General features: G+C 43.8%; 1 protein-coding gene across 6 annotated transcripts; it reads left to right on the forward strand.

The window, feature by feature from the left end:
• Positions 1-733: 733 nt before the first annotated feature.
• On the forward strand, positions 734-24,247 carry LOC138766095 (cytochrome P450 2B19-like). 6 transcript variants are annotated; one of them, XM_069943438.1, is made up of 11 exons: positions 734-821; positions 4,738-4,935; positions 5,566-5,728; positions 6,611-6,760; positions 9,482-9,639; positions 12,982-13,158; positions 13,588-13,729; positions 13,916-14,103; positions 15,118-15,259; positions 16,619-16,779; positions 21,290-24,247. In XM_069943438.1, the coding sequence occupies exons 2-11, from the start codon at positions 4,756-4,758 to the stop codon at positions 21,296-21,298; spliced, it is 1,470 nt and encodes a 489-aa protein (XP_069799539.1). In that variant the 5' UTR covers positions 734-821; positions 4,738-4,755; the 3' UTR covers positions 21,299-24,247. The 6 variants fall into 6 exon arrangements, with proteins under 6 accessions (XP_069799539.1, XP_069799535.1, XP_069799534.1 ...); XM_069943434.1 differs by lacking the exon at positions 21,290-24,247 and adding an exon at positions 3,241-3,270 and having other exon boundaries at positions 16,619-17,343; XM_069943433.1 differs by lacking the exon at positions 21,290-24,247 and having other exon boundaries at positions 16,619-17,343.
• Positions 24,248-24,360: the final 113 nt, after the last annotated feature.

Below are 24,360 nucleotides of genomic sequence, written 5' to 3' on the forward strand. Positions count from 1 at the left end.
TTAATACCATGAATGGTGAGTGCGGCAACCATTTTCTTTCTTCATGCAGCCGATTCCCTTTAAAGGGGTTATCCAGCATTACAAAAACATGGCCACTTTTCCGGTTTGCGGTTGGGTGCGGTTTGCAATTAAGCTCTATTTACTTCAATGGAACTGAGTTCCAAACCCCACCCAATCTGGGGACAAGAGAGGTGAAAATTGCCCATTTCTTTGTAGCGCTGGATAACTCCTTTAGGGTGCCTTCACACGTACCGGATCCACAGCGGATTTTACGCTGTGAGTTTGCAGCAAATTTTCATTCCACTGCGGATACGTAAGCCGTCCCCTTTAACCCCAAGCCGCCTGCAGCCCCGGCCGAAGCATACATTACCTGCTTGGCGCCGCAACTGCAGTGAAGCTCCCGAGCAGGTAATGTATGCTGCGGGCCGGGGCTGCAGGCAGTGGGATGCAGGGGGTTAAAGGGGCTGGGTCACATACAGGCAGCGGAATGAAAACTCCACTGCGTGTATGTGACCCATTCAACTTCCCACTATCAGGATCCACAGTGGATTTCGCTGCAAATTGGCTGTGGATCCGGTACGTGTGAAGCTATCCTAAAGCAGTGTGGCTGTGCTGGCTGTTGCTGTTCCTTGGTCCCTGTGTGGTGATGTAATGTACAGTACACACCTAGCACGGATCCTAGCAACAGGAAGTAACTGCACGTCCTTTTATCTTCTGCTGCCTCCGTAGGAAACGCTGTCCGTCTGGAGCTGCTAATGATAACACTGTCCACCTGCCCACCCCAGGCCTGCCACATGTACAACTCCTAACCATTATTAGAGGTAAGGGCGTGTGTGTGTGTGTGTGTGTGTGTGTGTAAGAAAATGTATAGGCATATACTGTACTTATGTATGTATATGTTTGTATGTAGTGAATGCTATAGGAGAGTGTTATGCAAGTACTCTACTTACGTTTCTATGCCTGTATTATTGAATGAACATAAGTACAAGCACAAGTGCTTACATGTAGTGAGCGTGAAAATATGTGAAAATATGTGTATCTACCAGCGGATATTTTGACAGATTTATTTGTACAATAGAACATTTTCTACATTGTATTTTATAACCTGCATCTTTTTGATTGGTGAACGCCCACGTAGGGTCCTATTCCACAGGACGATTATCGTTTGCATAATCGTTAACGATAAACAATCTCAAACGACCGCTATTGCGAACGACCTGAAATCGTTCACCCATTTACACGGAACGATGATCGTTACTTATATTAGTTCTTGCTGTAGTCTTGTCGTCGCTATTGCATTCGCCGCTACTGCGAACGACCGAACGATGTCTTATTCCATGCAAACGATTTGCGAACAAGCAACGATAAAAATAGGTCCAGGTCTTACTAAGCGATCGTTTAATCGTTAACTGCTATTCAACCGAACGATTTAACAATTATCCGAACGATAATTGTCCCGTGGAATAGAGCCCTTACACTTTCCTTTATGACCTGTTCCCTGTTTATAGACTGTTCCTGGCTTTGACTTCAATTTTATTTTACTAGCCTAAAAAATGAATACTTTAATGCTACGTTTACACGGAACGATAATTCGCCCGATCATACGATGAACGATGTCGAAGTAACTATGTGTTTTTCATAACGATCAGCGTTTAGACGGTACAATATATCGTACGGAAAATTCATTTTGCGATCGTTTTGAGATCACTTAAGCCCATCTCACACATAGGGTAAATCGGTGAACGACTGTTTACACAGAACGATCTGCGAATTTTTTGCGAACGATCAACGACGATTTGAGAACTTGTTGAAAGATCAAAATGAACGATTTATCGCTAGTCGCTTGATCGTTCGCAGCGTTTAAACGTACGATTATCTCTCGAATTCGTTATTGTGCGAATTCGCACGATAATTGTTCCGTGTAAACGCAGCATAAGAAAAAAAGGTGCTTAAAATTGCCCTATTCTAACTGCTCTAATTTTTGGAGGCTTTGTGGGGCCTCTTTTTTGCAATGGGATCTGTTGTTTACTTTTGCATATACAGTGGTGCCTTGGATTACGAGCATAATCCGTTCCGGGACCGCGCTTGTAATCCAAATCCACTCTTAAACCAAAGCAAATTTCCCCATAAGAAATCATTGAAATGCAGACAATTGGTTCCAAACCCCAAAAATAATGATTTATTATTCTGAATAACATATAAAACAGATGAAACAAACATTCAGAAACGGCAGAATATGTGATATTATAAGTTACTGTACAGTAATGAAGAGGATGGGAAACACAAGGGCTGACAGAGACTGCAGGGAGTATGAAGGAATGAGCAGGGCAGATGTGGGCACAGTATAGCAGCACTCTCTGTCTGGGGAGAGAGGGGTTACAGCTATGGAGAGATTACCCCCACAGTCCTGTCCCCTGATGTAAGCCCCAGCCTGAAGTGGATCTGCTATGATTTGGAAAGTGAGGGAGACTTCCTGGGTCAGAGTACAGGGCTGTAGACCCCGCTATGCAGACCATGCCCCTCCCCCACTCGACCTCCCACCCAGTACAGGGAGCTCTTAAACCAAAGCAATGCTCTTAAACCAAATCAAAATTTTGAAAAACTGTGAGCTCTTAAACCAAAACGCTCTTAAACCAAGTTACTCTTAAACCAAGGTACCCCTGTATGTCACTTTTTATTACTGTTTATTCTATTATTTTTCTGATATGTTAAGTCTAGCGGCATCTAAATGGATAAATAGTTGGGACTGGTTATTGCTCATTACAGACTATTAGGGGAAACCCTCAGCTGCTGGTAACAGCCATGTATAGAGTGGGCTCAAGTCCCCTCCATACCCCCTTAAAAGTATGATGGTGTGCTATTACGTGGTTATATGTTAAGGGTTTGCAGATGTTGTCACAGACTTTTCAATAAACTAGCATTGCAATGACTTTTCTGGGTTTTGTGTGATCTATCTCAATACGCTTTCAAGGAGAGATTTATCAAACATGGTGTAAAGTGAAACTGGCTCAGTTCCCTCTAGCAACCAATCAGATTCCACCTTTTATTTTCCAAAGAGTCTTTAAGAAATGAAAGGTGGAATCTGATTGGTTGCTAGGGGCAACTGAGCCAGTTTCACTTTACACCATGTTTGATAAATCTCTCCCTCAGTTTTTATTCTCGGGCTGGGTCACATGACTGCTCTGTTATTTCTTTATTTCCTGTGATGTCAAATTAACTGTCTATTTCCTCTTCTTCCAGTGAACATGATGTCACAGTATGAGTCATGAGGTGGGTTGGGGCAGGAAACCCTGCCATGGGTACCAGCGGCTGTAAAATTATGGCAGCCCCTCTGAGATTTTTTTGGTGTTTTTATTCTTTACCTACTATGCTGACTATGCTATGATCTTCTTGTTCTTCTTAGGTTTGGATAGGCTTACAGAACCCTGTGTGTGAATACTGGCAGATCATAGGAATCTTATGCTGGCTCTTTTATTGCATTTATAATATTCAGCCCTGTCTACTTGCACATGGCTCTCTGACTTTATACAATTTTTAAAGAGTCAAAAATGCTATAAAAAAAAATCAAAATAAGTCTATGGCACAGAGTTGATAAGCAGCAGGCTGATAAGCCGACTGCCGAGCTAACAAAGTGTTTTGCTTCGTTGATACCGTAAGTTCGCTTATCTCTACCAGACACAGTCCATGTGTCCACTGCTGTTGTGTATGTATGTGTGTGTGTGTGTGTGTGTGTGTGCAGGGCGGCAATACTATTATCTTTAGTACAGGGTTTAATCTGTGGATGAAGTATGTAAAAACTGCATTTGTGTTTATTTTCTATTCCGTAAGGGAAGGCACATGCTGAAAGAGTGATGGAAGGGTTAGATGTGCTTGTGACTAAGCATTTTCCGACTGCTACCTGCTGAGAACTGGTTTGTCAGGGTAACCCTTAATCCATTAATCCCTGTAAAGGTCACCCGGCCAAAAGATATTTCTCTATTTACCCAGACATCAGAGGCCCAACCTGTTGTCTCCCTGTACCACTGTCCAATCCCATGTCAGAGTACCCCAAGTTTTTCTTCCACCAATGGGTGATCAGCCTTGAAGTATAAGTTAGCTGGTAGTGAGGGTCTAGGAAAGAAGAGTTCCAGTCATTTGCAGCCTACAGGTTACTAGTGGTGTACCAAACTATGTTGAGGACCAGAGAGTGGGGTTTTGCCATCCAGTGCCTGATGCTGTGTCCCTGAAGTGTATGGTGAACATCCTTGTTTCCTGCATCCCTGCCTGTCCAGCTATGGCTGACTAAAACACCTCGGGTGGGAATACCACTGACAATGGACCTGTACTGTCCACACTGAGTAAGTTATTTAAGTCTTCAAAGCCCTGCAATCTGCAGAAAGCTTTGGTCATCAGGCAGCGGTTGGAGAGGAGCTTTTCGCCGACATGGCCCACTGCAACCTACCAGGACCTAAGGATTACACCTACGACTGGCTTTCCCTGTGCTCCTTATGGGAACTGTGCTACTGGAGATGCCACTACGTGTACTCATCCAGCATTGACGTACTTTCTTCATACCATGAGTATGGGTTGCTCTCAAGTATACTCCAATGTTGTCAGAATTCCCAGCAGCAGCTCGATGTCTCTAATCTCTGCATGTAATTATACTGTATATAATTGTTGTAGTGACAAATTCTCTATGGCAATCCCAGCAAATGGAGTTACAGGCCAATGGTTGATTGTATTATTTCTGAATTGTAGTAAAACCTCCCTGAGACAATGGACTTCACTGGAGCCTGGACCCTTATATTGGGTTTTTGTGTCACATGTCTCATCCTTCTCATCATGTGGTCAAACAACAGTAAGCGGAAGGAGTTGCCTCCTGGACCAACTCCATTGCCTCTTCTAGGAAATGTCTTACAGGTGAACATAAAAGAATTGCACACATCATTCAAGAAGGTGAGAATAAAATGAGTTGATCTTACTACGTTTCTTTACATTGGTGTGGTTTACCATAAAAGCACTTATATGCAGTTGTGCTGTTTTTAGCTGTTTTTACCCCCCCCCCCCTCAAAATAAATAAATAAACATAAAACAGATTGCAAAAACATAATGCGAATCCAGCCTCATAGGGCTTTTAGGCCGGAAATTTAGTTTTAGAAGCAGATTAAATGCAGTTTTAACCAAACACAACAGAGAAGAAATGTATTAATCTTTCCTTTATACTTACCTTCCACACCTGTTTTTTTTTTTTTTTTTTATCAAAAACTGTATGTGGGATTTAAACCTTGGGAAAACACAGCTGCTTATTCCAAAAACAGTCCAGCATCTGGTAAACTCATAGTAACATAGTTACATAGTAAATAAGGTTGAAAGAAGACAAGAGTCCATCAGGTTCAACCTAGGGAAATCCTACTGTGTTGAACTCGATTTAATTCAGTAGGGCTGAGCTGCAGTATCATACACAACCAATAAACAGGTGTGATGCCCCTTCTAGAAGAAAGCAGTCATGGTTTTTGTACTTCCGGACAACCCAATTAATCTGGACCTAATGCCTCTAACTGAATGTTTGTGCTAACTCTCCCTTAGCTTGCAAAGATCTATGGAGATGTTTTCACTGTTTACCTTGGACCAAGACCAGTAGTTATCCTGAATGGATTTGACGCGGTGAAGGAAGCTCTAGTGGAAAGGGCTGATGTCTTCAGCAACAGAGCAAAAGTTCCTATAGCATCACTTTTCATTAGAGACTATGGTGTGTAACTTTTTTTATTTTAAAGGTCATACATATTCAATAAATGTTTATTCGGCTAACAGGTTCAGCATGGCCAAATGTTTATCTTTGCTCTACAGAGAGGGATAAGCTGTAGTCAGCTGTTGTCAACTATGGGGCTGGCTTATTCCTGCAAGAACAAAAATGCCAGGCAGTAAAAATCAGACACCCCGATCCGTTTTTTTTTTTTTTTTTTAGTGACATCAACTGTCGGTGGAGAGTCAGAAGGCTGGCATGCACTTTAGACTCAAGTCCACTGGTCGGATAGCTGCTTTTAATCCAAGATCTGGGGTCTGTTCAGCAGGTGATGCAGTTATTGTCCTAAAAAACAATGTTTAAACTTGCAGCCCTGTGTGAAATTGGCGTGGCCTAAAGTGTCTGTGCCCTAGGCCTGCGACACCTCACTGTCCCTCCTCCCTGCCGTCTTCACCATTAGGAATGCCCCTGGGCAGGATTTCTCCAATTCATCAATTGTCTAAGCTGCGCACATGTGCTGGATCATTAAGGCACATGTGCATTGTTCAGATAAGAGGGCGGGGAGGAGGGATGGAGAGGTGTTGCAGGCCTAGGGCAAAGATACTCTAGGCCACGCCAATCTGACACAGGGCTGCAAGTTTAAAAGTAATTTTTAGGACAATACCTGCATCACCTGCCAAACAGACCCCAGGACAGATCTTGGATTAAAAGCAGGTTTGGGGGTTGGGGGGAGAGATTGTGGGTGGAGAGCCACTTCAAGAGTCAATATGAATGGAGGCTTAGACTTAGGGTTATATAGAAAGGGTCCTGGGACATAAACTAAAGTGTAGTTAGCTCCATGTTCAGATTTCAGATATTAAATCATGGTGTATGTTTTCATCTTCTCAGGAGTTCTTTTTAGTAATGGGGAACGCTGGAAACAACTACGTCGGTTTTCTCTCACTACATTAAGAAACTTTGGCATGGGAAAGAAGAGTATTGAAGAGCGAATTCAAGAGGAGTCTTGTTGTCTTAAAGATGAGCTTAAGAAATATACAGGTCAGTATAAGAAGATACAGGTAGCACTATGGTACTAGATGGACAACAGGGTAATACACAGCCATTATCAACACATCTAAGTACCACCGTACTAGAGCTCTAGGTTAAAGCCTTTTCCTGGTTCCACACATATATGTAAGCAATTTTTTAGGTTGTATTTAAGTTCTAGACTAGTTACTATTTAAAACATTTAGAGGATTGTTACTTTGAGGTACATGTCCAGGTTTTAGTAAAAGAAAGGTTACGCAAAATCGTCAATGACCAAAGATTGACCAATGCCTAAAACGACCAAACGACAGCTAGTGTGATATCTTACAGCTCATGAAACCCCTTCCACAACTATGGTATCAGCAATACCTTTCAGCCTAATCTTGAAGGCTTAGAAAAATTACTAAAATATTTGAGATTAAAGCTTTACTGACTGTAACTAGTATAACACCTTAATTTTCCACCAGGGAATATTAGCAAATTAGGGGTTATTTTTTTTTAATTTGTAGGTGTTGTAACTAGTGTTGAGCAAACTTGCCAAACTGTTCAGGAAAACATGGATCCCTGTTCTCCAGGACTCTTTTGGGTGGAATCCAACTTCTCCAACCGCCGGGAGTGAAATGCTGAGCATTCGGTTTTGGAGAACGTTTAGCAAGTTTGCTTAACACTAGTTGAAAGTATAAACACCTCCTCCCGATATGGAAACTAATTTACCATGTAACATGGATGAATATAGATCATAACATCAAATGAATACTTGAATAACACGTTTCCTTTTTTGTGGGTGGGGGTAGGCCACAACATTTATAATTTTTTCCACATGACTTTGTTTTGTTTTTGTTTGTTTTTTTGCAAACAGAAGGCTTGTAGCGCTATGCCACTTCTGGACTCCAGGGGTGCATATCCACCTACAAAGTCCACTTGGCTGGACTAAGGGGACTGCTAATTGGTTAGTCAATTAAAAAAGGGCTCATCAGCAAGCTAGTCATGTTAAGGAAGGGGGAGGGGACAGCACACTTACTTTTATCAACCCCTTCAGGCACCAGTCAGGGGCCATTTTGATAAGCATGTGCCATGCATTCATTTGCAGGAAGTTTTGACATGTCATTAGACATTCCAATAAATAAAGAAAAAGTCCAACAACACCTTGAGGAAGTGAAAATCCTAATGGCCACTCAGTGGTAAGGTAGAATGCACACTAGAAGGCCCACTATCCTTGTGGTGGGCCTATAGTTCCTACAGCATCCTTAGTGAAACAATATGAATGTATTCACATATTAGGGTACAGGAGTGCAAGGTTTCGACCCAGACATAATGTCTTTGTCAAGCAGATCTGTATGCTTGACAAAGACCCTACGCCTGGGTCAAAATGTTGCACTTCTGTACCTTGACATGTGAATAAATTCCCTACGGATGCTGTAGGAAATCTTCTTCAATGTCATTAGACATGTCAAACATTACTGATCACATTGGGTATCACTTTTGAGACCTGCTTCAAGCACGAGATTCAGTCAGGGTAGTGTGAGGTACTGTGCTGCACCTACCAATTGGCAGAACATTCAATTCACTCTATAGACTATAACAAACAAATCAGATTTGATTGACAGCCAGGGAGAGACGTGTGCTACTGTGCACTCTCCTGGCTGTATCTCTTGATAACAGCAGGTCTTAGAAGTAAGACTCAGTGCGACAATTGACGGAGTAGGAGGACGAAGCACCACTTGATTGCACCCAGGCCAGTATGATTGAGAAGAGACTATTAGAGGACGAAGCACCACTTGATTGCACCCAGGCCAGTATGATTGAGAAGAGACTATTAGAGGAGGCAGCACCACTTGATTGCACCCAGGCCAGTATGATTGAGAAGAGACTATTAGAGGACGAAGCACCACTTGATTGCACCCAGGCCAGTATGGTTGATAGGTGGCCTGGGAATGCTTGCTGATGATGTTGTTCAGCACACTTTCCAGAACATGGACGAGTGGGATGATGTCGTTGATCCCATAGTCATGCCTGCTCACAAACACAGTCGCGTCCTCAAAAGAGATCAACAATTGGCAGGACATGTTCGAAGAAACCTGTGCACTATGAGGTTCATCACATGTGCCATGCAAGGTGTATGACTCCCTGCTGCACTGCAGAGACAATGTTCCTCCCTTTGTGGGCTACAACACTTCCCACCGTTAGTTGTCCTGGGGTCACCCATTCATATATCTCCTTCCTTTTCCCCGGCATCTGGGGTGGAACGGCAGGGAGCAGAGGGCTTGATTAGCAGAGCACTGACCTTCGCTTCCTTGAGATCAGCGTTTCTCTCATCTCTAATAGGGATATTTTCCACATATCCCACCAATGTCTTGTGTGAGCTCTGGCCGCACGCTCCATTGTGATTTGGGATGTAGGTGCCCACAGATGCACCCACATCCCAATTCAACAGAAATGAAGATCATCCGGCCGGTACATCCGTCCGTGTCACAGAACAGCCGGTGTCTTACGCCATATGAACATGGCCTACAGTATATGTGTATCAGTAAAAATAGTTTTGTAATTTTTTTTTATACAATAATTTATTCTTTTATTGTTTTGTGTCATAACAGCCTATGCCATTACAAAGCTATTAGTCTCACCTCCACTTCACTACGAGTCAAATTATTTTTTCCTTTACTAATATTGTTACTTGTATTAATAAAACAATGTCCTTGTATTCTTTAAATGTGTCACTAATATCTTGTGCAGGTTCTTCTTTTGACCCCACTTTTCTGTTGACTTTGGCGGTTTCCAATGTAATTTGTTCAATTGTCTTTGGTGAACGCTTTGCATATGAAGATAAAAAGTTTCTTAGTCTTCTGCAGTTGTTGAAAGAAAGCTTCACGATAAGCTCATCAATTTGGCAGGTAATAAAAATGGTTGAGCATTTCATATACTGAGCGCTACTGTAATGGTTACTTGATCAGGGGCTGTTTTCTAGGTCTTTGATTCTGTCCCAGAGAATCTTATCTTCCAAATTAACTTTAGCTATGTACACTAGTTTACTTATACTCTGCAGAACATCAAATGAATTGGTAAGTTCAAGGTAACTGTATTTATACGGCTATGTGCACTTGAGGGACAGTCCCAGAAAGTTCTAGACACTTCGGGACAGCCCTAGAAAATTCTAGAAGGCTCTAGACAGCTCTAAAAGCTTCTTGATTGGCCTCACAGCTCCAGAAGCTTCTAAAAGTCTATACTTTGCACTAAGTACTTTGCAACCTATTCTTGGTCTGAGGTGCTGACAGTGTAAGGAAGGTCTGTGTTATCTAGTGCCGTCTCATACCTCTATTTTCCCGATCAGTCCCGTACTTTCTGTAAGTTATCTTCATAACTGTCTCCCAGCTTGTATTGAATATTCATGGGGCTCCATGAATATTCAATACAAGCTCTGGAGAGGGAGTGGTGATGCGGGCCAAAGTGCGTCACGAAGTGCGGCACAAAGCCATCACCACTCCCCCTCTTTGACGGGACCGATCGGGAAAATAGAGGCATGAGACGGCACTAGATAACACAGACCTTTCTTACACTGTCAGCACCTCAGACCAAGAATAGGTGCTGACAGATTTCCTTTAAATATACATAATATATATATTTTAAAGAGAACCAATCATGGACGAAAGTAAAAAAAATGTATTCCCTAATTAGATGCAAATCATAATTTTATTAACATTTGCAAATATAATTCATTATTTTTATTGCTACGTTTTCGAATGATTCCCTTTTTACTTTCCTGTCTCGAGCCGGCTCTTTTCAAAAGAGTCGGCGCCAGACAGGAAACTCCCGTCATGCAGAGTGGCAGGAAAGGTTCCCATGATCCTTTGCCTGCCGCTCCGTTAATACACAGTGATCTCGCGCTATACAGCGCAAGATCGCTGTGTATTATCTAAAGTCCCTCTTCTCTAATCTATTTATTAAGATACAGACTGCCTCTGCAGTCTGTATCTTATACTTTACCTAATTCTCTTCTTCGGTGCAGTAAGGCCGGCGCCGCCATCTTGATTACGTCACTTGCGTTCCAGCGGTGGAACGCAAGGCCCGTAATCAAGATGGCGGCGCCCGGCCTTGCGGCACTGAAGCAGAGGATAGGTAAAGTATAAAGATACAGACTGCAAATGCAGTCTGTATCTGTATGAAGTCTATCTATGAAGATACAGACTGCCTTTGCAGTCTGTATTTTTATACTTTACCAGATCCTCTGTCCTCTGGCTGTTCCGGCGGCGCCACCATCTTGATGACGTCACGCTGGAATGCACCGCTGGAACGCAAGTGACGTCATCAAGATGGCGGCGCCCACCGGAACAGCCAGGGAACAGAGGATCAGGTAAAGTGTAAAGATACAGACTGCAAATGCAGTCTGTATCTTCATGAATAGACTTAGGGAGAGATGTACTTTCATAATAGGGACAGTTATATTTAGGTGATTGGTCCTCTTTAAAGCATCACCGTGCTAACCAAGAGCAAAGGTAAAACTGACAGCATGGATATACATATATCCGTGCTGTCAGCTTGTAGATCACATAGAATTATATGTTTACTGTTGCTGATGTGATCCCCCATCCTATTCTCCAGCTGTTCTATCCAGTTGCTGTATCTTTAGGCTCAGCCTTCTCCGGCTGTCAATCATTCTGGAGGGGATGGGGCCTGAGGATGCTGGGGCTGGATAGGAGAGTTGGAGGAACAGGATGCCGGATCACAGGAGCAACGGTAAGTATGTGCTGCTGTGTAATCTGCAAAATGTCAGTTTTCATAGCTGCATGGACAATACATGGACAATACAATACATTTCTTGTGATGTGTAAGGATGAAGAGAAGGGTGGCCTCCTCAAAATGGGTAGCTGAATGCAAATAGAGAACTTTTTTCAATAGAACGTGGAGTCAGTGCCCGGTAACATTGAGGGAACCCAGTGATTTAGACATCAGACTCCTGGTCCAGACGGACTACGCCAGGAAGGCCACCGCTTTTATCATTTTTTCTTTGTGCTAATTGTGCTGTGTAAGGGCACTGCAAATGAGCAGCGATATCACAGAACGGCACTCTTTGCAGCCACTGCAGCCGAGAAATCTTTGCATCTAAAAGGATCCTTAGAGTAAATTTGATCTTGGTGTGTCTCCAGGACCTACATTCTTATTTCAATCTGTGAGATGCACTCTCTATGTTTGTCTATCTCTTGCTGTAGACCCTGCAGCATTGTCAGACACTATCCAGACCAGGGAGTCTTCAGTGTTCAGAGCAATGCATCTAGCCTTTGTGAATTTTGTTTGTATTTTATCTTGGTGGGCTTGTAGTTTGCCTCAGATGCTTTTGACTTAGGCCCCTATTACACAGAGCAAAAATCTATTGCTCCGTGTACTAAAGACAATGATCAAACGTTGACATTGATCGTTTGATGATTGTGTCTTTTGATCTTGACCTAAAATTATTGGTGGGGGATTGAGCACCGCTACATGTAATAACTTTGTGAAGAAAATAATAACATATACAGTATATATATATATATATATATATATATATATATATATATATATATATCTGTCCACGCTCCCTGGTGCTTTTGCCCGATGTCTGAAGCCGCCAGTGGAACTTTGGAGCCCGTTTCTCAAGTGGCCCAGCCAATCAATGGCCGAGAAAGCCATGCACAGTGATTGGCTGAGCGTTCTGTCACTTCAGAGACCGGCTCTGAAGTTCCACCGGTGGCTACGTGGACAGATATACTTTATTATCTTACACTAAAGGCAAGGGCTGCACGGACATTGCTAACAATGTCCATGCAGCCTTGCTGCATGATAGGTTCCGTAAACAAAAGCCGAGCTAGCAGATCCGTGCTCGTTTACATTGTTGATCAGGCCTGTGTAATACAGCCTTTAGATGAAGGTCATTCCTGAGACAAAGAGCAAATATTGAGGCATCTTGGCTCTGTCTACTGTACCTTACTTGGGTTGTTGTGGCTTGTGAGTACTTTGTGACCCAATTTACCTCACCCTGACATGGGGTCAATATTTAGTGTTGGAAGACAATCAACTGGGATTTTAAGCGTTTTTTTTTTTTTTTGTGGCAGATGGCATGGAGCTCTCGAGGCTTCTCTCCTACATCTCTAGCACCAGAACTCGAAGTCATCTTTTTTAGTTGTTTTAATAGTTTGAAATGTTGGATTCTGTTGTAAAATCTGTAATATTGGTTGTCTATAAATATATTTTTCTCATTTTAGCTTCTCAACGCTTTTCCAACAATTTTTCGCCATATCCCTGGACCACACCGGAAAGTTCAGAAGAATATCTGGTCCTTGAAAGAGTTTGTGATGGACCAAGTGAAGGAACATCAGAAGACATTGGACCCAAACTGCCCCAGAGATTTCATCGATTGTTTTCTTATAAGGATGGAGCAGGTAAGAAAAATAATATGAAAAAAGGGTAAAAAAAAGTTCATGTTTTATGGTGTTGTCATGTTTACTGTACATGCTTTAGCTCACAAAGTGATTGGTCCTTTAACTCTTTAGGTTGTTCCAGGATTATTATCACTCATCTTTAATTAATAGGTGATAACTGACTCATGGAACTACATTGATCACAAGAACAGGGGTCTTGTGTCCTCCAATTGAATGGAGCAGTAGCAGAAAAGTTAATGCCGAATTCTGCAAGCCCTGATTCCAGGCGGAACACTTTTTTTGCTAATTCCGCCGCTTTTGCTCAGTGTGAACTGGCCCTTATATAGTGTGAATCAGATAATTGTGCTAGATTCGAGCCTTTTCCTCAGTAGCAAGTGTAATATACTACTGAAACCTTTTTAATATAATACTATCTGTTTTCTCCTCCAGGACAAGGAAATCCATAACACAGAGTTCCACTTTGAAAACTTGTTTATTACTGTGCTGAACCTTTTCATTGCTGGGACAGAAACAACAAGCAACACTTTAAGGATCAGTCTGAGGGTTTTCCTGAAGTATCCAGAAGTCCAAGGTAAAAATTGCCATTTTTAGCATTTGGGTAAACTTTTGGTGTCCTGGCGCGCATATTCTTAGGTCTTTATATGATTGCACATGCCATAGTAATAATATATAATGTGACATGTAAAATACTATCATGGTTTTGGTATAAGCACTGTGATTTAGTAAAAGTATTAACAGATGGATTTTTTCTCCTTAGCTAAAGTCCAAAAGGTAATTGACCATGTGGTTGGCCAGAACCGATGTCCATCTGTGGAGGACCGCAGTAAAATGCCTTATACAGATGCTGTTATTCATGAGATGCAGAGATTTGGAAACATCTTGCCTTTGGGTCTTCCGCATGCAGCAGCTGAAACCACCATCTTCAGAGGATACATAATCCCCAAGGTTGGAATAATAAATACTGATAGCATGACAATAGTACAATACATTTTTGCAGAATAGATAACTCTTTGACACAGACTTTTACTGCTTAACTTTGTTGAGCTTAAAGAGGTGCTTGAGTGTAGAGGAGAGAAGAGGTAGTTGTAGCAGTGCTTGTAGAGTAGATGAGAAGAGTTTGTCAGAGGAGCCCCAACCCAATGTACTGTAGCTGCGGAACCTGAATATATACTTTGTAGTGAATAGTTTACTTGTAGTTGTGTTCAAACTTTCGTCTGACCACTTTCTGCCTCACAGTGTCAAGCTACCCATCCTGTCAGGGTACTACAAACCCCAGCCATTGTTATTTGGGCATAGCTAAGTGTCCCGGGCTGTCCCAGTTACCTGCACTGCGCGATAGTATACATAGGCCTTCATTCCTGCTGCTTTGTCCTATCGAGGCTAGTTCCTCTTGTGCTCAGGATACTGCCCTGCTCTGTGTAGACGTTTTCTCGGCGTGGGTCAGGGTGTTCCTTAATTACCTCTGCCTTTAAAGTGCTTAGCACTGCATACTAGATATAGTACTAGTTGTTAAAGAACTGGTTGTCTCTTGCTGCATCTGTAACTGTACAATACCTCATCACCACTTTAACCTGAGAGAGAACTTTTTAGCAGGTGCACTCAATAGTGGGATACCACATATGGTCTTATGCAAAGGAAAGAGTGAGAAAGAGTTATTACAGCTCAATACTAGTGAAAAATAGGTGCCTCTTTATGACAATGTCTCCGGGGGGGGGGGGGGGGGGGGGGGAAACTAGTAGAAGGAAGTTATATACAACATCAGAAAGAGCATGACAACTACAGTAAGTACAATATGGCCCCATAGACTATCTGCTTGTGCATGCTATGGCTATATAAAAAAAAAAAAACACAAAACATAATATGGCCAAGCACATGGTCCCTAGGGCTATCATTACTCTTTGACAGATTTGTACAGTTCAATCTTCCCATTTCCATAACGTTCTGTCAATCTTCTTGAAGGACACCACCGTGTTTGCTCTCTTGGACTCAGCTCTAAATGATCCAAGATACTTTCAAAACCCAGAGAAATTTGATCCAAGTCGCTTTTTGGATGCCAATGGTCGATTTAAGAAAACCGAGGCATTCATACCATTTTCAACAGGTACTGATACTGTATGTGCACGAAATTACTGACCAAGAGATGGATTTAAAAGGAACCTGTCAACCCCCGTGCCGGGGTGACAGGCTCCCGACCCCCCGTTAGAGCCCCCTATACTCACCTAATCCCGCCGGGTCCCGCTTCTGGAGGTGGTCGGGTGACGGAGATGGACTCTCCTGTCATTCTCTATGGGTGTTGGACTCATCTCTCAGCGAGCGCGCCGGGCTGCAGCGGCTGAGATCTCCGTCACCCGACCACCTCCAGAAGCGGGACCCGGCGGGATTAGGTGAGTATAGGGGGCTCTAACGGGGGGTCGGGAGCCTGTCACCCCGGCACGGGGGGTGACAGGTTCCCATTAAGCTTAGAGAGCTGGGGAAGAAAATTGTTAAATTGTACTTGTCATTATAACTTTCAAAATCTAAATCAACAGTTTGAGGTGTAAAATAAAAGTTTCAAATTTACATTTCTTTTTTTTTTATTTTTTTTTATTTTAGTTATTATGCTAACAAAGCTGAACTTACCAGAAATCCAGGTCCAGTCTCCTGAAGCCATCTTTCTAGTCTTGTGTTGGTTGAAAAAAAGAGACTAAACAAATGAAGTCCCGATCACCTGCACACTCACAGAGAAAACAGTTATTTGATTGACGGACACATTGAGCTGTGACGGTCAGACGTCATGTGTTTGATCTCTTTTTTAAACAAGCAGAAGACTGAAAAGCTTCTGGTGACTGGACCTGGATAGAAGTAAGCATAGCTTTGTTTTCCATGATAACTATAAAAAAAAAAAAAAAAAAGAATGCAAATTGCAAACTTGCTTTACATTACATCTACTGTTAATTTAGATTTCAGTTATGCCAACAGTGCCCATTTAAACTACAATATGTGTTGTGATGGGTGGTCACTGGGGGCCCTTGACATTGTCAACCTCCAATGATAACAAAGGGACAATTGTGGGATAACTGAACATAGCTCTGGTCAAACATGTGCATTGCTGCTTTATTTAACTCTATGGGACTTATGGAGGTGGCCAAACACTGTAATCATGTTGATAAGTTAAAAGTGTTAGATGTTAAAAATCCCTTAATGGGTATACTGACGTTCTGTTAAAAAAATGTCATAAAAAAGGCAGTAAAAATGCACATTGAAATTTAGCCCCAGTAAAATCATGTAGTATAACTGTAAGTGAATCGTTATCATCTATCTATCCTAAGATAATAAGAAGGGAAATACTTATAGGGCAGACTAGATGGACCAGATGGTCTTTTTCTGCCAACAATCTTTTATGTTTCTATGGAGCAATTTACCTCTTGTAATTTTATAATGTTAAATGTACTTCATTACATTCTACTATTTTTTTTTACAGGGAAGAGAATCTGTCTTGGAGAAGGAATGGCAAGAATGGAGATCTTTCTGTTCCTTACCTTCATATTGCAGAACTTCAACTTAAAATCTGAGGAGGACCCCTCTTGTATCAACATCTCCCCTCTGCCTAATACAAATGGGATAATTCCTCGCCCATATAATGTACAGTTCATTCCTCGTTGATCCAGTGACGTACTTTAAAGCTCATGGTCTCAACTATCCCCAAAGGCCTAATTCCCACAATGTGTGTTTCACAGAGGACACGGAACGTGGAAAGCCTGTAGTGGAATCCCCCGCAAGGCAGCATCTCCAATATGATGCTGGGAGCGGGGAAACTGTATGAGTATGTGCAGTGCTGTAGTGACAGAGCCATTGCTTTATTACAGCACCGTGCATATTCATACAGTTACCTGCTCCCAGCATTATATTGGAGATACTGTCATATGGGCAGGGGCGGAACTACCGCAGTAGCAGCCGTAGCCGCTGCTACGGGGCCCGGCACATCAGGGGGCCCGGCCAGGCTGTCATGTTCCCAGTTAGCTGTTCAGGACCTTTGTCATGACATCAGCTAACCCGGCAGAATAGTGTGTTCTGAAGCCGGGCCGACCTGTTCCGAACTTCCTGGCTCCTGGCTCCTATGATACCGCTGGGTGAGCAGAGCGGGGACTTCCTCTGGCGCTGGTGCTGTCTCTTCACTCACCCCCACAGTAGATGTACGTAGGTAGGTCCCCCCCTGCAGTGCAACTACATCCCCTCCCTGGGCCCTAGTGCTGGGCTATGCCCCCTGCCCCGATCCCTGCTGCTACCATTTGCAGGTAATAGCTGACACACACTGATCCCCACTTACAGTGTGTGTCAGTAGCCGGCAGCAGTGAGGAATCTCCTTCTCCGGACCCGGCCTCCTCACAGGCATCACACAGCTCAGGGGATGGGAGACCAGCAGGGACGTGAGTATCCCGGCTACGGAGCTCTGTGCAGCCTCATTAGCATAATCTCCTGCCTGAGATCTGTGGCTACAGCTGCAGTGTTGTGTCGGGACAGACAGGAGGGTAAGGAGACACACACACAGGTCCTGGCTGTATATATCATCCCCCTGTCCTGGCTGTATATACCCCCCCCCCCTGTCCTGGCTGTATATATCATCCCCCTGTCCTAGCTGTTTTTAAACCCCCCCCCCCCCCCAATCCTGTCCTGGCTGTATATGTCATCCCCCTGTCCTGGCTGTATATACCCCCCCCCCCTGTCCTGGCTGTATATATCATCCCCCTGTCCTGTCCTGGCTGTTTTTAACCCCCCCCCCATCCTGTCCTGGCTGTATATACCCCCCCCCCACCCCCTGTCCTGGCTGTATATACCCCCCCCCCCCTGTCCTGGCTGTATATACCATCCCCCTGTCCTGGCTGTATATACCATCCCCCTGTCCTGGCTGTATATATCATCCCCCTGTCCTGGCTGTATATATCATCCCCCTGTCCTGGCTGTATATACCCCTCCTCCTGTCCTGGCTGTATATACCCCCCCTCCTGTCCTGGCTGTATATATCATCCCCCTGTCCTGGCTGTATATATCATCCCCCTGTCCTGGCTGTATATATCATCCCCCTGTCCTGGCTGTATATATCATCCCCCTGTCCTGGCTGTATATATCATCCCCCTGTCCTGGCTGTATATATCATCCCCCTGTCCTGGCTGTATATATCATCCCCCTGTCCTGGCTGTATATATCATCCCCCTGTCCTGGCTGTATATACCCTCCCTCCTGTCCTTGATGTATATACCCCCCCTCCTGTCCTGGCTGTATATATTATCCCCCAGTCCTGGCTGTATATACCCCCCCTCCTGTCCTTGCTGTATATACCCCCCCCCCCCTCCTGTCCTGGCTGTATATATCATCCCCCTGTCCTTGCTGTATATATCACCCCCCCCCCCCTGTCCTTGCTGTATATATCACCCCCCCCCCCCTGTCCTGGCTGTATATATCATCCCCCTGTTCTGGCTGTATATATCATCCCCCTGTTCTGGCTGTATATACCACCTCCTGTTCTGGCTGTATATACCACCCCTTGTCCTGGCTGTATATAACATCCCCCTGTCCTGGCTGTATATATCATCCCCCTGTCCTGGCTGTATATATCATCCCCCTGTCCTGGCTGTATATATCATCCCCCTGTCCTGGCTGTATATACCACCTCCTGTTCTGGCTGTATATACCACCCCTTGTCCTGGCTGCATATAACCCCCCCCCCTGGCTGTATATACCCCCCCCCCTGTCCTGGCTGTATATACCCCCCCCCCCTGTCCTGGCTGTATATATCACCCCCCCCCCTGTCCTGGCTGTATATACCACCTCCTGTTCTGGCTGTATATACCACCCCCTGTCCTGGCTGCATATAACCCCCCCATGTCCTGGCTGTATATAACATCCCCCTGTTCTGGCTGTATATACCCCCCCTCCTGTCCTGGCTGTATATATCATCCCCCTGTCCTGGCTGTATATACCACCTCCTGTTCTGGCTGTATATATCATCCCCCTGTCCTGGCTGTATATACCACCTCCTGTTCTGGCTGTATATATCATCCCCCTGTTCTGGCTGTATATATCATCCCCCTGTCCTGGCTGTATATATCATCCCCCTGTCCTGGCTGTATATACCACCTCCTGTTCTGGCTGTATATATCATCCCCCTGTCCTGGCTGTATATATCATCCCCCTGTCCTGGCTGTATATATCATCCCCCTGTCCTGGCTGTATATACCACCTCCTGTTCTGGCTGTATATATCATCCCCCTGTCCTGGCTGTATATATCATCCCCCTGTCCTGGCTGTATATATCATCCCCCTGTTCTGGCTGTATATACCACCTCCTGTTCTGGCTGTATATACCACCCCTTGTCCTGGCTGCATATAACCCCCCCCCCCCCCTGTCCTGGCTGTATATATCATCCCCCCTAACCTGGCTGTATATAACCCCCCCCCCCCCTGTCCTGGCTGTATATAAACCCCTGTTCTGGCTGTATATCCCCCCTCCCCTTCTGTATATAACACACACACACTGTTGTCCTGGCTGTGTATAGCACCCCACCTCCGTCCTGGCTGTATATAACACACACACACTGCTGTCCTGGCTGTATATAACATTCCCCCCACCCACCCCCGTCCTGGCTGTATATAACATTCCCCCCACCCACCCCCGTCCTGGCTGTATATAACACTCCCCCCACCCACCCCCGTCCTGGCTGTATATAACACTCCCCCAACCCACCCCCGTCCTGGCTGTATATAACACACACACACACACACACACACACACTGCTGTCCTGGCTGTATATAACATTCCCCCCACCCACCCCCGTCCTGGCTGTATATAACACTCCCCCCACCCACCCCTGTCCTGGCTGTATATAACACTCCCCCCACCCACCCCTGTCCTGGCTGTATATAACACTCCCCCCACCCACCCCTGTCCTGGCTGTATATAACACACACACACACACACACTGCTGTCCTGGCTGTATATAACATTCCCCCCACCCACCCCCGTCCTGGCTGTATATAACACACACACACACACACACACACACTGCCGTCCTGGCTGTATATAACATTCCCCCCACCCACCCCTGTCCTGGCTGTATATAACACACACACACACACTGCTGTCCTGGCTGTATATAACGCACACACTGCTGTCCTGGCTGTATGTAAGTATATAAGTAGTACTATTAATATTATTGGTGTGACTGGAGGGGGGGCCCATTCAAAAGTTTGCTATGGGGCCCAGCAATTTCTAGTTACGCCACTGCATACGGGGAATTCCACTACAGGCCTTCCAAGTCCTTCAAATACGGAACAAGAGAGTAGAGCCTAATTGCAACATGGTGCTCTCTCCTGCAACCTTTGTCCATGTCAGAAACTGTCCAGAGCAGGAGAGGTTTTCTATGGGGATTTCCTAATGCTCTGGACAGAGGTGGCAGCAGAGAGCACTGTGTCAGAATGGAAAGAATACACCACTTCCTGCAGGACATACAGCAGCTGGTTCTGGAAGACTTGAGATTTTTTTTTTTTAAAGAAGTATCTGTATAACTTTGTAAAACCAATTGATTAAAAAAAGAGTCTCTGGAAAAAAAAAAACTTTAGTCATTGGGATTGCTGTTCATGCTCTATTACAACCTACAGTTTTACAACTAGATATCACAGTTGTTGGGGCAGGTGTCTACCGCCTGACAATTATCATCATGCATTAGAATGAGATTTATGTACAATACCAACTGTGTGTCAGATGATTACCATGACAATTTGTTCAGAGGGTTTGGAATAGTCCAATAAAAATATACTGTATCCTACATGGTCCATACTAGAAAGTGAAGTCATCATGAGTGTATTCCTTAGCTAATGATTGACAAGCGCATACTATTGGCTTAGTGAATCTGTATACACATGAATATTTATTTAGTAAATTTAGCAAGAACAGGGGTGAGGGGGTCTCTATTGCTCATAATACACAACAGGCTGAGCAAGATAAGTAGCTTCTATGTATTATATAATAATTTACTATCCGTAAATTATACAGTATATGCTTTTACCTGGAGTGTATTTCAAGGTGTATTCTAACAAATGATTTTATTTTATTTTTATTTTTTACATTTCTTTAACCCCTTGATGACCCATACAGCAACACTAAGCAGACCTGCAGTTCCCGACACATCCAATGGTGGCAGCAGAGGGGAGGTTCTGACCCTGAAGGGAATGGTAAATAGGTAACTGGGTGCTGAGGGAGTAATGTGTATTTGGCATTGGATGGAAGAAGCTGAGGAGGTGTAGGAAGAAACTGGAGGTAGTGGGAGGGTTTGAACTGGAGTGGTGGGACAGAATGTAAATTGTGTCAAGAGATGGGTCTTTAAATATATAAATATGAGACAGGAGGGGACAGAGATGTGGTAGCTGGAAAATCTTATTTGAAAATGGTGTCTGGGGTCTTGTTAAGGCCATTTGGGATCAAGTTGTTGAGTTTTACAGATCCGGTTATAGTTATAGGGTCATGACATAATCGCAATTGTCTGCAATTGCATATGGGGAGGCGTATGATTAAGTAACATTCGTCTGGGATGGTACTTTAGAATTACTTATCTTGATCATTCGGATGGGTGCAATATTTTCAAAGTCTGAGATTACATATTTGGCAGGAGTGCTTGATGGGAGTTGTAATTTTGCAATAGCTTAAGAGCACCAGATTGGGAAACAATTATTTAGAGGGGCAGTGGCACAGTTCATTTGGTGCACAGTGACACAGTTCATTGAGGGACGTTGGTATAGTTCATTAGGTGCACAGTTCAACACTGGCCACATGCCATATAACCATATATGTGCCTCTCTGTTTATATGACCAAAGTACAGAAGGGGCTAAAGTGCAGCTAGTACGTCACTGAGTGACCATGATTATGCAGAATTCTGGGTCTTGGGGTGTACTTCAAGTTTTCCCTTGCACAAAAACCTCTCTCATTTTCTCAATGTTTATTACCTAATGCGCACAGTGTTTTACTTATGGCAAAGCCAGCACAGTTAATACCATTCTTTTAAAATTAAAGCAGTCCAATGAAATCAGTAGAATATAGATGCCATTATTAGGAAAAGGGGTTGCTGATGCACTGGGTCTCATAGATAGATAGATAGATATTTTTTTCCCAGGATTTCCCAATACAGTTGTCACATCCACAGGTAGAGTTCGGCCAGGGTAGACACAGACACTGAACTCGTTCCCGCCCACTGCCCCTCCTACTTGCCTCAGACAGTCCTAAGCGACTGCAGACAACCACAGAGACAGTCCCTCACCTGCGTCAAAGGTGGAATACAAACAAGAGAATACAAACGGAAAGGGGTGGTCAGGAAGCTGAGGTCACAACAAACGGGCAGCAGAAGTACAGAAACATAATCCAGAGAATGGTCAGGTCACAAAATCCTAAAGGTCAGGAAAGCCAGATAACCAAAGAAGTAAGGTACAAAAAGGGGTAGGATAAAGCCAAGGGAAACCACAGGAGATCATGCAGGGAGAGCTAAACTTGTTAGGGAGGAACCAGCTAGCATTGATATTAGGGCACTGATTAGCTTCATAGGAAGTCAGGGACCCGATCCAGGATGTGATTGGATCATATCATATAGAAACAGCAAGGGTGAAAAGGTTTAGCTATGTGCTTTGACCAATCACAGGTGCAGACCTTCTACCCTCACACATTCTCTATTTTCCTTTCTTCCTGTAACACAACCTAATATAAGTTGAGGTAGTTTCCTGGTATGGGTCTTTTTAGTCAGGAGTTGTGTATGAGAGACAGACAAAAGACATAGGTTCCTGCTGCAGTGACTAAGTGCGCCTGGCTTAGGCCAGAGCCCTTGATGGGGACTTAGGCTGACATTCTTTAACAGAGACTGAGGTAACAGTATGCAGTGCTAGACCCTTAGCATTAGGTTAACCGTGAGCTGGGTAAACCTTTGTCTATGCCTGGGATCCTTCTTAACGTCAGGACAGTCACCCCCTAAAGAAAAAAGAAAAGTAAGAGGGACTGATCCCCAGTAGAACAAAGTTGCTGAGAGCCAAAGTATTCTGCTGACTACCTGGGGAAACCTAGAGACAGAGATCTAGATAGGACTCTAAGCATTCGCCGATCTGGTTTGGCAAAAGGCGGCCTTATATGTAAAAAAATAAAAAAAATTAAAATATTATATATACCCTGTTTTTCCAAAAATAAGACATCCTCTTAAAATAAGGCATAGTGGAGGATTTACGGTATTGCTTAAAATAAGGTGTTCGCCTGAAAATAAGACACATAGCGCATCTTTGGGAGCAAAAGTTAATATAAGTCACTGTCTTATTTTCGGGGAAACCCGGTATACTATATATACGTGAGTACAAGGATTTTCTACTCTCAAGTATCTAGTACAGTGCCTACACTACAATCCCAACAGAGTACTATACTAATGAGATAAAGGCCCCAACACTACCCTCTCTATACTCAGTCTTATCAATCTTCCCCACCTCTACCTAAAGTCTACCTCAAGTACTGTTTATTTTGCACTAGTACCTGTGAGCGGTCTTGTACTGTATTTTTTTTTGTATTACTCTGAAGTTTCTTCAAGTAAAGATTTAACCTCTTGTTTAAGTGCTGGACTCTGTCAGTTTACTTGTCCCTGCACCTGCAGCCACACCTAGGGTTATCCCTTCAAGCGCAGTGCCCATGTGTCCTGGGGATGGAATCACTACTCTTGGCCACCATGACAAAGCTACCCCAAAACACCAGAGCCCACCAGCTGCCAAAACATTTGCAATCAGCACCCCGTGCACAAAAGGGACATGTCAGACCAAGGGCGGATTAACTTTACTATAGGCCCCGGGCTGTTCACCAAGCCTGGGCCCCCCACCCCACTGTAACTATGACAGCACTAGCGTGGTGTTAACAGTACATGAATGATAATGTCATGATGTCCTGATTTGTGCAAAATTGTGGTAAAAAAGCAGCGATTTTTTTTTTTGCTAATCATGGCAGAACTATAGCCAGGAAACAATACACTATTGAAAGTATAGTCTTTTTGGGTGCTCATGGGCCTCCCAGGAGCTCAGGGCCCCGGGCGACTGCCCGAACTGACCAATTATAATCTGCTACTGTGGGTTAGATTAGTCAAATCTGTTTATAGTTCCTTTTTAATATATGTAAAAAAAAATTATTCAATAAAGTGTAATTAATTTTATTATTG

This window comes from Dendropsophus ebraccatus, chromosome 10 (assembly GCF_027789765.1).
Source record: "Dendropsophus ebraccatus isolate aDenEbr1 chromosome 10, aDenEbr1.pat, whole genome shotgun sequence".
NCBI lineage: Eukaryota > Metazoa > Chordata > Amphibia > Anura > Hylidae > Dendropsophus > Dendropsophus ebraccatus.